This window comes from Nycticebus coucang, chromosome 9 (assembly GCF_027406575.1).
Source record: "Nycticebus coucang isolate mNycCou1 chromosome 9, mNycCou1.pri, whole genome shotgun sequence".
Lineage (NCBI taxonomy): Eukaryota > Metazoa > Chordata > Mammalia > Primates > Lorisidae > Nycticebus > Nycticebus coucang.
This window is the reverse complement of record NC_069788.1, coordinates 33,694,698-33,709,287: the sequence shown is the minus strand read 5'-3', so window position 1 is coordinate 33,709,287 and position 14,590 is coordinate 33,694,698. Positions and strand designations below refer to the sequence as shown.

At 42.8% G+C, this 14,590-nt stretch overlaps 1 protein-coding gene across 2 annotated transcripts in view; it reads right to left on the bottom strand.

Moving 5' to 3' along the window:
• CLIC5 (chloride intracellular channel 5) overlaps nucleotides 1–14,590 on the bottom strand; it is a 170,996-nt gene that overhangs the window by 34,277 nt on the left and 122,129 nt on the right. For both annotated transcript variants that reach the window (XM_053603196.1, XM_053603197.1), the window contains exon 4: nucleotides 1,456–1,562. In XM_053603196.1, coding sequence (XP_053459171.1) covers nucleotides 1,456–1,562 — 107 coding nt within the window. The remainder of the gene's footprint in view (nucleotides 1–1,455; nucleotides 1,563–14,590) is intronic.

Here is a 14,590-nt window from a genome sequence, read left to right as displayed (position 1 = left end):
ATCCAAGATGATCTACACTCCAGATCCCTACATTTCCAAATACAGTTGCATTCCAAGCTCCCAGGTGGCCTGGATTTGGGGCGGACACTATTCAACACACTACAGGGTCTGAACGGCAGTGAAGCGAGAGGCACTGCATGTATTTACAATATTTCCCACATGCTTGCTTCTTGTGGTCCCCCCAAAGCCACTTGCTTATAGCACCCCTCCCATACCTCTCATGGCTGCCATGGCCCACAGAATAAAATCCGAGCCCCTAGGTGGGCACTGCAGGTCTGGCCACTTTTCCTAGTCTTAATCCCTAAAGTTTTCTTACCCTCCCCACATCTGCCACTCTACAGTCTTAGCCAATTAATTCTGAGACTCCTTCAAGAACTTTCTTCCTGCCCTGAACGCCTTTGATGGGAATTATTTTTTGCTTTCACTTGGCAGTTAGTCAGATCTTCCACGAAGCCCTCCTTTACCCCTTGTCTTTTTATTTGACTTTTTTACAGATTGAAGCCTTTCTCTCTGCCCCAGATAAAGCACTGAAGACTAGGGAGTGTCTTTGTCTTCTTCAAACCCAGAGTCTAGTTCTGCACTTAGTGCAGCCCGGATCCTCTGTAGCCATTCCTGCCTTGTAACTTCCAACTGCACCTGCTCTGCTTGGGCCAAAATTTCTTCTCCTTCACCTCCTATGTGGCTGCCCTTCCTAATTCTTATAAGTCCAAAGAGGTGCCTCTCCCCTGGAGCTTCTGGAGCATCTAGCATACCCAACCCCCTTGTTTTAGTCCATGGTACATCATGTATTTGTTCACTCAAAAAGAGTAACAAAGCTTTTACTCTGCCTGGTTCTGGGCTGGGCTCCAGGGTCCAGGCTGTAAGGTGGTCTCATTATCCCATTACAGGGGCAAAGGATTTCTCTCATCCTTCTTCTTTTGCTCACAGAACCTGACCCAGTCCTTCAAGCATTGGAAGGTTCCATTCAAATGGCGTTAGCTAACTCTTAATAACAATGCCAACAGTACCTCTGTTCTTGCAGTGGGGGGAAAAGCAGAGAGCTGGGCATCTGCCACAGTGGCGACTGTGCTGTCCCTCCCACAGCCTCTGGACAACCCCAGGACCAGAAGGAAGCAGAAGTGTGTTGTTCCGATGTGATTACAGGCAGGGTCAAGAAGCAGGGAAGATGGACGGTAGTAAGGATGCTTCTGTGCAGTTGGTTGTGCTGTGCAGTAAGGCAGCCTCAGAAGCAAATAGCATCCCGCCCTCAGATGCTATAATAAGACCCACTGGCCATTCCTCCTGCATAGACAGGGAGCAGATCCACGACCTCCTCCCCTATATCAAGGGGAACACGGATGGGCAAATGACAAGTAGCAGTGGTTCCAGATGCTTCTATGGACCCAGCTTCTGTCATGCCCATGGAAAACTCAAGATGCCTTGGGCAGGGTCTCCCAGGGCAAGGGAGTCACTCACCAGCATTGTTTTGCTGCTTGGTGTTTTTGATGTAGGCAGAGAACTTGGAGAAGATGTCGATGCCTGCTGTGTTGGACTCCCGGTGTTTCACAGCCAACTTGGGGTACCTGGGATGGAAGATGTATCATTCTGTGAATCAGTGAGACTTGGGGTTCCTTTAATGGTCAGCCTCTCCCCAGTCATGATAAATACCCCCCTTTCTAGGAGGGTCTATAGATATTTTGGAATTTTTACCCCCATCCAACAGAGAGGATGCGTACTCCCAGCCCTAGCTCATCCAAAGAGGAAACCAGAGATTGGTAAGGTGACAGCTGCCCAGGGCCACACAGTCTGCTGGACAAGGAGCCAGGATGCCCAGAATATGTCCTCAGGCCACCAACAATGATGCACCAGTGAAAAGACTCTAATGAAAGTTCTGAGTGAATTTCCCTTTCTATCAGATAGGGTCTGTGATAACTTCCCCTGTCCACATTAAAATAACTATCCCCTGCCAGGCCAGTGGCTTGTATCACAGCTGCATGGGGCTAATTCTGGGAGCAAGGAACAAGGAGATGCCAGGCACTTTAGCACTGTGGCCTCTAAACCATTCCTCCAGAGGAAGAATACCCAGGGCCCTCTGCTGAAATGTCCTCCACTCGCTTACTACTTGTGTGCAGTAATAAGATGCAGAAACCACCAGGCTCCACCAGAGGACATGTGTTTTTGATTGTTTTATTTTATTTTATCTGGAGATAGAATTTGCAATTATCTAGCCCCCCTCTCTCTTGCAGAGCCTTTCATTTTGAAGCCAGAGGAATATATGAGGCAGGCTTGAGACAGAAAAAAGTAAACTTGCTCGTGTGGGAATCCATGGCTTAGAACCCTTGGCACCATCAAATGAGCAATTCTAATGTAAAGAGATGTATATTATTTCCCACACATTTGATGACCAGGGATGGGTGGGAAGAGATGGGAGGCAGTGGCCTGGTTATCATTATTATCAATTAATATGTACCTCATGATCTCAGGGTGAATAGTGTTTGACTGGGGGCTGCTGGTCACTTCCTATTTAAAGAGCAAAATACTTTGCTGTTGGTTTGTTTTAACGTTTTAAATAATTTGAACCAAACAAGCCTTTAAAAATTATTTGTTATTCCTTTATATTTTTGTTTCCCAACAAGCCCTTTAGGTATGACTGTCCCCACTTGGGGTCATGTTAGGTAGATATTTAATTTCAGAGAAACTGTCATTGGAAGAGCCCAGCTCTCTGCAGAGAGGCCGGTAAGGAAGGCGTTATTGTCCTCATTTTTCAGGGACAGAATGGAGACCTGAGAAGTTAAATGGCTATTTAAAGACCACTGCTAATGAATGGTGGAAGGAGGAGAACCTGGTTTCCTGACCCTGGAGCAGTGTGGTCAGTAAGAGCTGACTTGCACTGAACACTGCTGGGTTGTGGGTGCAGTCACTGCCCACTCCTCACAGCAAAGCTAATGGTACTCTCATTAGCCTCATTTCCCACATGAGGAAACTGAGACAGAGAGAAGTGAAGCAATTTGCCTGAGGTCAGGTGGCCAGGTGAAAGAGTACAGATCCTAATCCAGGTGGTTACAAGTTTGAAAGTCCAGCTCCTAAATCCCATATTCTGTGGCTTCTCACACTTTGCTGTTTTCTCTCAAAGCCCCACAACCCTCAAAGCTGGGCAGAGTACTGAGGACCAGCTGTCTCCCTCTAACAGGAGAGGGCAGGTGTGCTGTGAAAGATTCTGCAGGTGGAAGTCATCCAGGTATAGTGGGAATTACCAAATTCACCTGGTGTGACTGGGGGCACAAAGCAAGCTTTCCTGCAAGATACTAAGTGATCTGCCAAGACATGGGACTTCAGTGTCATCTTTCTCTATGTTGGTCTTCTCACATAGAATCTAGCATGCTATTAGAACTGCTAGACTGGGGTGGAGACAAGATGGCTTACTGAAGCCAGCTTTCCACAGAGGCTTTCGTCCAGAAGGAGAGTTAAAGGATAGAAATTTAGCAAGTAACCTGGTGGATTAGAGCTGCCCCAAGAGAGAAGGTTGAAGAACACACATCAACCCCGCTGAGGCAAGCTGCCACCCCAAGGATACAAACAAAAGGTACAAAATCCATCACCAAGGGACGGGAGTCCCCTCCCCCATGAGAACTGCTCGGAGTGCCCCACAAACAAACAAGCAGAGTTCAAAGCTCCTCCCACTACACTCCACGGGAGAGACCCTCTAAAAACTGGACCTACCTCCCCTACTAGGGTGCCACGGCGTTCTCCTGCCAGGCATAAAACTGTATAGAACTGTATATATTCTCTACCTGCAATTCTGAGCTCCCAGCACTCCCCTCCACTCTCAGTCTGAGGTCTGGAGGCCTGTCCCCCAGGAGTCCAGATTCTTGGGTGATTTCTCGAGAGGTGTGGACAAGGCCAAAACTGCAGCTGGTCAGTGCTGATTCTGTGGCACGGGAGTGAGGAGAGGACAGTCGGCTGAGAGGGAATCACACCAGAGTGGCGGTGCCCCAAGGTGCAGTGCAGCAGCCATTTTTGGCAACAATAGGCCTCACTCCTGGATATTCCGAAGCCACACCCCCTGTCTCCCTGGGCAACCATAGGAGGCTGGGCATCTTCTCAGGTGGCAACCACAATGGAACAGATCTGGCATGGAAACGCAGGCCCCCTGAGGCTTCAACCCAGAGTAACTGTTTCACTAGGGTCGAACAGAGACCAGCTGAAAACAAGACAGAACCACTTAGCCCCACCACACCAAACATGTCCTCAGTTTCTCAGGCCATAGCACTGTACAGGTTCTTGACAAACTCCAGGAAAAAAATCAAACCGTGTAAAACAATCATGGGACAGAATCAGCGGAAAAACTCTGGTAACATGAATAACCAGAATAGATCAACCCCCACAAGGAAAGATATGGCAGATGTAACTGAAGATCTCATTAATAAACAGCTGGCCAAGATGTCAGAAATTGAATTCAGAATTTGGATTGCAAACAAAATTAATACAATGGAGGAAAATTTGGAAGTAGAAATTTGAGAAGCAATTCAAAAGTTGGAATTAGAAATTCGAGGAGAAATTCAAAAGTTGTCTCAAGAATTTAACGAATTTAAAGACAAAATCACCAAAGATTTTGACACACTGAAGCAAGAATTTGCAGCCCTCAAAGATCTGAAAAATACAGTAGAGTCCCTCAGTAATAGAGTGGAGCAAGCAAAAGAAAGGATTTCTGACATTGAAGACAAAGCTTTTGAACGCTCCCAAACTCTCAAAGAGAAATGGAGGGCAAAAATGGATTATTCTCTCAGAGAGCTCTGGGATAACTCGAAGAAGGCTAATATCCGCCTCATTGGAATCCCTGAAAGCGATGAAGTGGCCTCGCAAGGCACAGAGGCCCTTCTCCATGAAATTATGAAAGAGAATTTTCCAGACATGCCAAGAGATTCTGAAATTCAGATAGCAGACAGTTTCAGAACCGCAGCATGACTCAATCCGAATAAGACATCCCCCAGGCATATCATAATTAACTTCACTGAAGTTAATATGAAGGAGAAAATTCTGAAAGCAGCCAGATGTAAGAAATCCATTACCTATAAAGGGAAGAATATTAGAATGACTGCTGATCTCTCTGATGAAACTTTTCAAGCCACAAGAAGGTGGTCATAGACTTCTAATCTACTAAAGCAAAATAACTTTCAACCCTGGATCCTGTATCTAGCTAAACTGAGTTTCACTTATGATGGAGAAATTAAATACTTTAATGACATTCATATGTTGAAGAAATTTGCCATAACCAAACCAGCTCTTCAGGCTATTCTAAGACCTATCCTAAATAATGTCCAGCCCAATCCTCTACCACAATAGTAAACTCACTCAGAAACTTTTGATCAAACTCCATCTTCCACAGTGGAAAGGATTAAAAATGTCCACTGGACTTTTGAAAAATTCCATACGCAACAGTTTATCAGACTTGTCAAAATTCTTCATTAATGTGAATGACTTAAACTGTCCTCTAAAGAGGCACAGGTTAGCTGACTGGATACAAAAACTCAGGCCAGATATTTGTTGTATACAAGAGGCACATCTTACCTTAAAAGATAAATATAGACTCAGGGTGAAAGGATGGTCATCCATATTTCAGGCAAATGGTAATCAGAAAAAAGCAGGTGTTGTAATTCTATTTGCAGACACAATAGGCTTTAAACCAACAAAAGTAAGGAAGGCTAAGAAGGGTCACTTCATATTTGTTAAGGGTAATACTCAATATTATGAGATTTCAATTATTAATATTTATGCACCCAACCAGAATGCACCTCAATTTATAAGAGAAACTCTAACGGACATGAGCAACTTGATTTCCTCCAGATCCATAATAGTCGGAGATTTCAACATTCCTTTGGCAGTGTTGGATAGATCCTCCAAAAAGAAGCTGAACAAAGAAATTTTAGATTTAAACCTAACCATCCAACATTTGGATTTAGCAGACATCAACAGAACATTTCATCCCAACAAAACTGAATACACATACTTCTCATCAGCCCACGGAACATACTCCAGAATCGATCACATCTTAGGTCACAAGTCTAATCTCAGTAAATTTAGAGGAATAGAAATTATTCCTTGCATCTTCTCGGACCACCATGGAATAAAATTTGAACTCAGTAACAACAGGAATTTGCATACTCATACAAAAACATAGAAGTTAAAAAACCTTATGCTGAATGATAGCTGGATCAGAGATGACATTAATAAGGAAATTGACAAATTTTTGGAACAAAACAACAATGAAGACACAAATTATCAGAACCTCTGGGATACTGCAAAGGCAGTCCTAAGAGGGAAATTTATAGCGCTGCAAGCCTTCCTCAAGAGAACGGAAAGATAGAAAGTTAACAACTTAATGGGACATCTCAAGCAACTGGAAAAGGAAGAACATTCCAACCCCAAACACAGTAGAAGAAAAGAGATAACCAAAATTAGAGCAGATTTAAAAGAAATTCAAAACAAAAGAATTATACAACAGATCAATATATCAAAAAGTTGGTTTTTTGAAAAGGTCAATAAAATAGATAAACCATTGGCTAACCTAACCAGGAAAAAAAGAGTAAAATCTCTAATCTCATCAATCAGAAATGACAAAGAAAAAATAACAACAGACTCCTCAGAAATTCAAAAAATCCTTAATGAATATTACAAGAAACTTTATTCTCAGAAATATGAAAATCTGAAGGAAATAGACCAATACTTGGAAGGACGTCACCTTCCAATACTTAGCCAGAATCAAGTGGAAATGTTGAAGTGGCCAACATCAAGTTCTAAAATTACATCAACCATACGAAATCTCCCTAAAAAGAAAAGCCCGGGACCAGATGGCTTCACGTCAGAATTCTACCAAACCTTTAAAGAGGAACTAGTACCTATATTACTCAACCTGTTCCAAAATGTAGAAAAAGAAGTAAGTCTACCCAACACGTTCTATGAAGCAAACATCACCCTGATCCCCAAAACAGGAAAGACCCAACAAAAAAAGAAAATTATAGACCAATATCACTAATGAATATAGATACAAAATCTATAAGTATAATTCAGCACATAAACAAATTAAAAAACAAAGACCTTATGATTCTCTCAATTGACTCAGAAAAAGCTTTTGATAATATCCAGCATCCCTTCATGATCAGAACACTTAAGAAAATTGGTATAGAAGGGACATTTCTTAAACTGATACAGGCCATCTACAACAAACCTACAGACAATATCGTATTGAATGGAGTTAAATTGAAATCATTTCCACTCAGACCAGGAACCAGACAAGGCTGCCCATTGTCTCCAGTGCTCTTTAACATTGTAATGGAAGTTTTAGCCATCACAATTAGGGAAGAAAAGGCGATCAAGGGTATCCATATAGGGTCAGAAGAGATCAAACTTTCGCTCTTCGCAGATGATATGATTGTATACCTGGAAAACACCAGGGATTCTACTACAAAACTTTTAGAAGTGATCAAGGAATACAGCAGCATCTCTGGTTACAAAATCAACATCCATAAATCGGTAGCCTTTATATATACCAACAATAACCAAGCTGAAAAAACAGTCAAGGACTCTATTCCATTCACAGTAGTGCCAAAGAAGATGAAATATATGGGAGTTTATCTATATGATAAATGATATACAGAGAATGATATATCATTGAATGATATATCATTCAATGATCTCTATACAGAGAACTATAAAACTCAAGAAAAGAAATAGCTGAAGATGTTAACAAATGGAAAAACATACCATGCTCATGGCTGGGAAGAATCGACATTGTTAAAATGTCCATACTACCCAAAGCAATATACAATTTTAATGCAATCCCTATTAAAGCTCCACTGTCATACATTAAAGATCTTGAAAAAATAATACTTCATTTTATATGGAATCAGAAAAAAACCTTGAATAGCTAAGACATTACTCAGAAATAAAAACAAAGCAGGAGGAATCATGCTACCAGACCTCAGACCAAACTACAAATTGATAGTGATCAAAACAGCATGGTACTGGCACAAAAACAGAGAAGTAGATGTCTGGAACAGAATAGAGAACCAAGAGATGAATCCAGCTACTTACTGTTATTTGATCTTTGACAAGCCAATTAAAAACATTCAGTGGGGAAAAAGATTCCCTATTTAACAAATGGTGCTGGGTGAACTGGCTGGCAACCTGTAGAAGACTGAAACTGGACCCACACCTTTCACCATTAACCTATCTATTAAGATAGACTCTCACTGGATTAAAGATTTAAACTTAAGACATGAAACAATAAAAATACTAGAAGAGAGTGCAGGGAAAACCCTTGAAGAAATCAGTCTGGGCGAGTATTTTATGAGGAGAACCCCCCAGGCAATTGAAGCAGCTTCAAAAATACACTACTGGGATCTGATCTAACTAAAAAGCTTCTCTACAGCCAGGAACACAGTAAGTAAAGCAAGCAAACAGCCCTCAGAATGGGAGAAGATATTTGCAGGTTATGTCTCTGACAAAGGTTTAATAACCAGAATCCACAGAGAACTCAAATGGATAAGCAAGAAAAGAACAAGTGATCCCATCGCAGGCTGGGCAAGGGACTTGAAGAAGACAGGCACACGGCCTACAGACATATGAAAAGATTCTCATCATCTTTAATCATCAGAGAAATGCAAATCAAAACTACTTTGTGATATCATTTAACTCCAGTAAGATTAGCCTATATCACAAAATCCCAAGACCAGAGATGTTGTCATGGATGTGGAGAAAAGGGAACACTTCTACACTGCTGGTGGGAATGAAAATTAATATATTCCTTTTGGAAAGATGTTTGGAGAACACTCAGAGATCTAAAAATAGACCTGCCATTCAATCCTATAATTCCTCTACTAGGCATATACCCAGAAGACCAAAAATCACATCATAACAAAGATATTTGTATCAGAATGTTTATTGCAGCCCAATTTCATAATTGCTAAGTCATGGAAAAAGCCCAAGTGCCCATGGATCCACAAATGGATTAATAAATTGTGGTATATGTACACCATGGAATATTATGCAGCCTTAAAGAAAGATGGAGACTTTACCTCTTTCATGTTTACATGGATGGAGCTGGAACATATTCTTCTTAGTAAAGTATCTCAAGAATGGAAGAAAAAATATCCAATGTACTAAGCCCTACTATGAAACTAATTTATGGCTTTCACATGAAAGCTATAACCCAGTTATAACCCAAGAATAGGGGGAAGGTCGAAAGGAAGGGGTGAAAGGGGGGAGTGGGCGGAGGGAGGGTAATTGGTGGGATTACACCTGCGGTGCATCTTACAAGGGTGTATGTGAAACTTAGTAAATGTAGAATGTAAATGTCTTAACACAATAACTAAGAAAATGCCAGGAAGGCTATGTTAACCAGTGTGATGAAAATATGTCAAACGGTCTATAAAACCAGTGTATGGTGCCCCATGATCGCATTAATGTACACAGCTATGATTTAATAAAAAAAAAAAAAAGAAAGAAAAGTAAAGAAAGAAAGCTATAACCCAGTTATAACCTAAGAATAGGGGGAAGGGGGAGAGGGAGGGTAGTGAGGGGGAAGGATGGGAGGAGGGAGGGTGATTGGTGGGATTACACCTGTGGTGCATCTTACAAGGCTACATGTGAAACTTAGTAAATGTAGAATATAAATGTCTTAACACAGTAACTAAGAAAAGGCCAGGAAGGCTATGTTAACCAGTGTGATGAAAATGTGTCAAACGGTCTATAAAAGCAGTGTAGGGTGCCCCATGATCACATTAATGTACACATCTATGATTTAATAATAGAAAAAATAAAATAAAATAAAACAACTTCTAGGCTTAAATGATTAATAAACACAAAGTGCTCTTTGTTTCTCATTGATAATGAAAACAGAAAACAGCCTAGAAAATGCAGTTCAGCGGATAATTTGGGGTTTTTTTGTTTTGTTTGTTTGTTTGTCATCATTTAATCAAACTTTGACTTATCTTACAATTTCTTTACAATCCAGGTGGGCCAAACAGGGATGTATGACACCAAATTCGAGATGATGATAAAGGATTGTGTATTTAGGCAACCATGACACCGTCATCCTGTTTCCTAATCACTATCACTCATTGAGACTTTACTGTACAGCATAATGTCCCAACTGAAGTTTGCTAATCTCACAAATTTCAGCAACTAGCCTTGGAAGGCTGCTGTGCAGGATGTTAAGTGTACCCAGTTTATCTCCGCATTTATGCCATATTTTTAATATGCATAGAAGTGGACTACAAACTACATTCTGTTTCTCTAGAAGTCCAGAAAATAGTGTTTCATTCATAGAAATAGCTTTGAGATAAGCACTGGGATGTGGTCTGAATACAATCAAAGAGATGATAGATTTTTGTAACTCAAGTCAGCTAACTATGGCCTATGACCTAAGTTTGTATAGGGTCCCCCCACCAACAATGGGTTTTATATTTAAAATGTATGGGAAATTTTCAAAAGAAGGATACTATTTTGTGATGTGTGAAGACGACAATATAAAAGTCAAACTTCAGTGTTTGGAAGTAATGTTTTATCAACATAGCCGCACCTGTCTGTTTACATCCTAGCTATGGCTGCTTCCACCACACAGCAGCACGGTTGGGAAAGACAGTGCACAGCCCACAGAGCCAGAAATACTTACTCTCTGGCACTTTACAGATACAGGTTGCTGATTCCTGATTTAACTGATGGAAATTTCTCTCCACCCTATTTTAAGGCATCTTATTTCAAATGTATTCATCTTAGCATGTAAGCTTCAATCTGGGAAGTAAAACAATTGGCTTTTCACCAAACAAAAAAAAATAATAATAAATTGCTTTTTTGAGAATAGAGAATAAGAGTGGGAAAAAAGCAGATGATAACTGCCAACTGGTTTTAGAGTCCCAGCGGACTAACAAATGACTGGCCACAGACCACCATGCCACCAAACAGAAGGACCCCACGCAATTACTCTGACACATAGTAAGCACCTCTCGAGGACCACTGAGGAGTGAGCTTTGCTGAGGCTGTGAGGCTCTCCTGGCAGCTGTGTGCTGACCCTCCTTTTTCCAAGCTGAAAACTGGAAAGACTTCCTCGCTCTCCCTGCTGCATTGTTTCTATTTCCTCACTGCCCCAAACCCTCCCTGGAGAGGATGTTTAATGCTTCTGACTTTTCTGATCCTTGAGTGTGTGCTATTTGCCTTATCTCTGCTAAAAGATCCTTGGAGGTGGAAGGGGTCTGGTTTATTCATTACGAAACATCCCTTAGGGCCTGTAGTTTTAAGAACTAAGGTCACCAATTGTCCTCCTGGTTACACTTGGGAGATGGTCACAAAACAGATGTTGACCTCTCTTTCAACTCTCTGAGCTACCTTTTAATGAACTCTTACTTTATATCAAGCACTAGGCTCAGCAGTAGTATCTTCTAAATAGCCTTTTAAGAAGATTAACAGTATGTTCCTTATCTTACAGATGTGAGAATTAACAGTCAGGGGGACTTTGAGTAATCTGCCTATAGCGGCATGGACTAATCATTCTTACTAAACAGTCCTGCACTTCTTAAATTACGATTCTCCGCTTCTTTCTCACTTGGGTTGGGGTCATGTGACTGGATTCGGCTCAATGGAATAGAGGGGAAGTGATGGAACCACTCAAACCCCTGGCCCCGAAAAACACTTTGCATGACCCTTGTCTCACTCTTCCCTTGCTAAAGAAGCCTTGGAGGCCACATATCCCAGAATTTGCAAGATAGAAAAGGCCAACACTCAGACTTTGCATGAATGGAAAACAAATGCATATTCTGTTAAGCCCTGGAGATTTTGCCGCGGATTTGGGATGAAAACACAGTGCAACTCTATGTGGTACAGATTCAAACCCAAATCACTCTGACTCCAAAGCTCATACCCTCAGCTACCAAGCCACCCTGAAAGAGGGCCAGAGATGGTTTCTCCTCCTCCCAGAGGGTTAGGAAAACATTCTTGTTTTTTACTATTGTGAGTATCTCTATGTATTTTTCAAAAAATGAATCCAACGCATCTTCCAATTCTGTCAGTGTCCTGAACTCTGTTGATAATTAAATCATCCTTGCTAGCTTGACTGACTAAATGACATGCTATGTCCCTAGACTGTGTCAGTTCACCCTCCTGAATTATTATCATAGTATCTGTGCACTGAGATTATTTTAAACAACAACAGCGTTGGGAGAGGACTTTCGGAAGCTCATGGGATCATAGAATTTGCACTGAAGGGCATCTTGGAGCCTATGTAGTTTTACCTCCTCATTTTTAGAGATGAGAAAACAGGAGAGTCCAAGAGGAAGAGCGGCCTACCCAAGGCCATGCAGCAAATGCTGGTAGAGAGGTGGCCGGAGGAAGCTCCAGAGCTCTGTTTTGGATCTCTGGCCATTCCACAGAGATGAAAGGCAAGGGCCAGCAATTCTCAACAGTGATCCCAGCACTAATCTTAATGCTTCCTTGCTGAGTGGTAACTGGGCCAGTCTAAGGAAAGGGATGAATGTTAGTCTCATTTGGAAACAACCTGAGACTTCCTGGATTCCTCATTTTGACACCGAATGCTCTGTGGGAGCAAATGTAATTAAAAAAAAAATTGTTGGAGTGTTCATATGTGGTTTTCTCCTTTAAAAAATACAGCTAAGGGGAAAAAAGGCTCCCACAATGTCTTGGCTCTCTGGCAGCTTTTACAAATAGTGGTGTGATGAGAAACACATGGCAGACGGTGCTTGGTGAACAGTTGCGGGATGTGGCTGCCCCCGAGGGCAGCAAGAGGCCAAGCTGCCCTGCCCCCGAGCCCTCACTCTGAACACAGGCCGCTCTACCCTACAGCCCAAGTCCCAGGGGGAAGCCAGCTGAGGCTGGTTGGCTTATTCTGGGCTGGGCGGCAGGTCTCTATGTGGGGCCGAGACACTGCCTTGGTGACATTTACTGGGAGGGAACTGTGATACCTGCCCCAGTTTGAAGGGTACAAAGGCATCTAAGGGACACTTCTGTGGAATTCTGGAATGGTCAAGTGTCACCAGCCTTCTGAAGATGTCCATTCTAACAGCTTGGGGTTCTGCTACCTGGGAGTGCCACATTGCTGGGTTACTAATAGAGCAGGAATGCACTTAGTAAAACCTCCTACACATAACTGCAGTCCAGGGAAGGGCCTGGAGCAGAGAGAGCAGAGCTTAGATCAGGGAGTGTGGGTGGAAAGGGAAGAAAGTGGGCAGGGGCCCCGTCCCACTGCCTGCCCCAGCTGGATCACAGACACTTTTCAGAATCTGATGAAATGGTGATAAAATCTGACGATGATCACCCCTGGAAGAATGTGCGAGGACACGTGGGACATAAAACTGCAGGGGTCTCTGGGGCTCCTTGGTTCCACTGTGGATGCAGACTGGGGACCCTGTGTTAGAAAAACAGACCAGGGAGAGCATAACCTGATTGCAGGGGAGCCTGGTTAAAGTCGGGAATCAGAGGGCAAGGAGGGCCTGAGGGTCATCCTCTCACAGTGGAGGGACTGAGGATGACACATCCCCAGCAAAGCCAGGCCCGTGTCCCAGCTTCCCCAGCCTCCATCCACCAGCCTGGAATAAGACCACTGGGGCACTCTGCTCCCCACAGACTCAATTTCCCATTCCCTGAGGATCCTGACGGGAGCCTCACTCCTGAATGAGAGCATCTAACTTCTAAAAGGGAAAATGTTAACTTCGCCACAGACTTTCCTCTCTGGGTCTCCCAGGCAAAGTCTAAATTCTATTTAGTTATTGAAAACAGCATTTTATTTTTCTTTCGGCATGTCAAACCATTGCTAACTCCCCTGAGTTCCAGGGGAGAAAAATGGTGTGTGGGGCCCCTCAGGACATGTCCTTCAAAGTGGCAGAACATCCTATTCAGAAATGCTGGTTCTGGCCCTGGCCGGGGAGGGGGTTATATGGGTGACGTGGAGGGAGCTGCCCCATTGATTTAATTAATCCACTTGTTTAAAGTCAATATCAGCTTCTTCCAAGGGGCTTGAGGCAGCTCTCTGAGTGTGAAAATAGACTATCCACACGTGGATGCAAAAGCATGGTTTTATGGAAGAACGTATGATTGTTTAAGGCTTCATCAGAGCATGACTGGAAGTTTTGATTTTTTTAACAGTAATTCACTAGATGTGCAACCTTGGTCAAGGTGCTTAATCTCTCTCTCTGTGGCCCAACCAAAATGGAGATAATGATAGCACCCACCTCCTAGGGCTGTTATTAGGAGGGATGAGTCATGTTAGCTAAGAGCTGTCAACCTGACACCAAGTACAGCAGTACAGGTGTGGATGGATAAATAACCCTTTAAAACAGAAGCAAGATGGTGAGTTTTAGTCATCTAATCTCAGTTACTCTATTTTACTTGCTAAGTGTATCCCAAGTGCTTTCTACTCCTCTCCCCGCACCCTGCTGCCCCCGCCTTGGCTCAGCCCTTCCTTCCATCCTGCCTGGACTGTCACCAGCTGGCTGTTCCTCCTGAGTCCTCCACCCCCAGCTGTACCATCCTGGCCATTGTCCTCTCCCTACTTACCTCACCCAACCCCCAAAGTAAGTCTTAAAACTGATTTTCCAATCCTTTT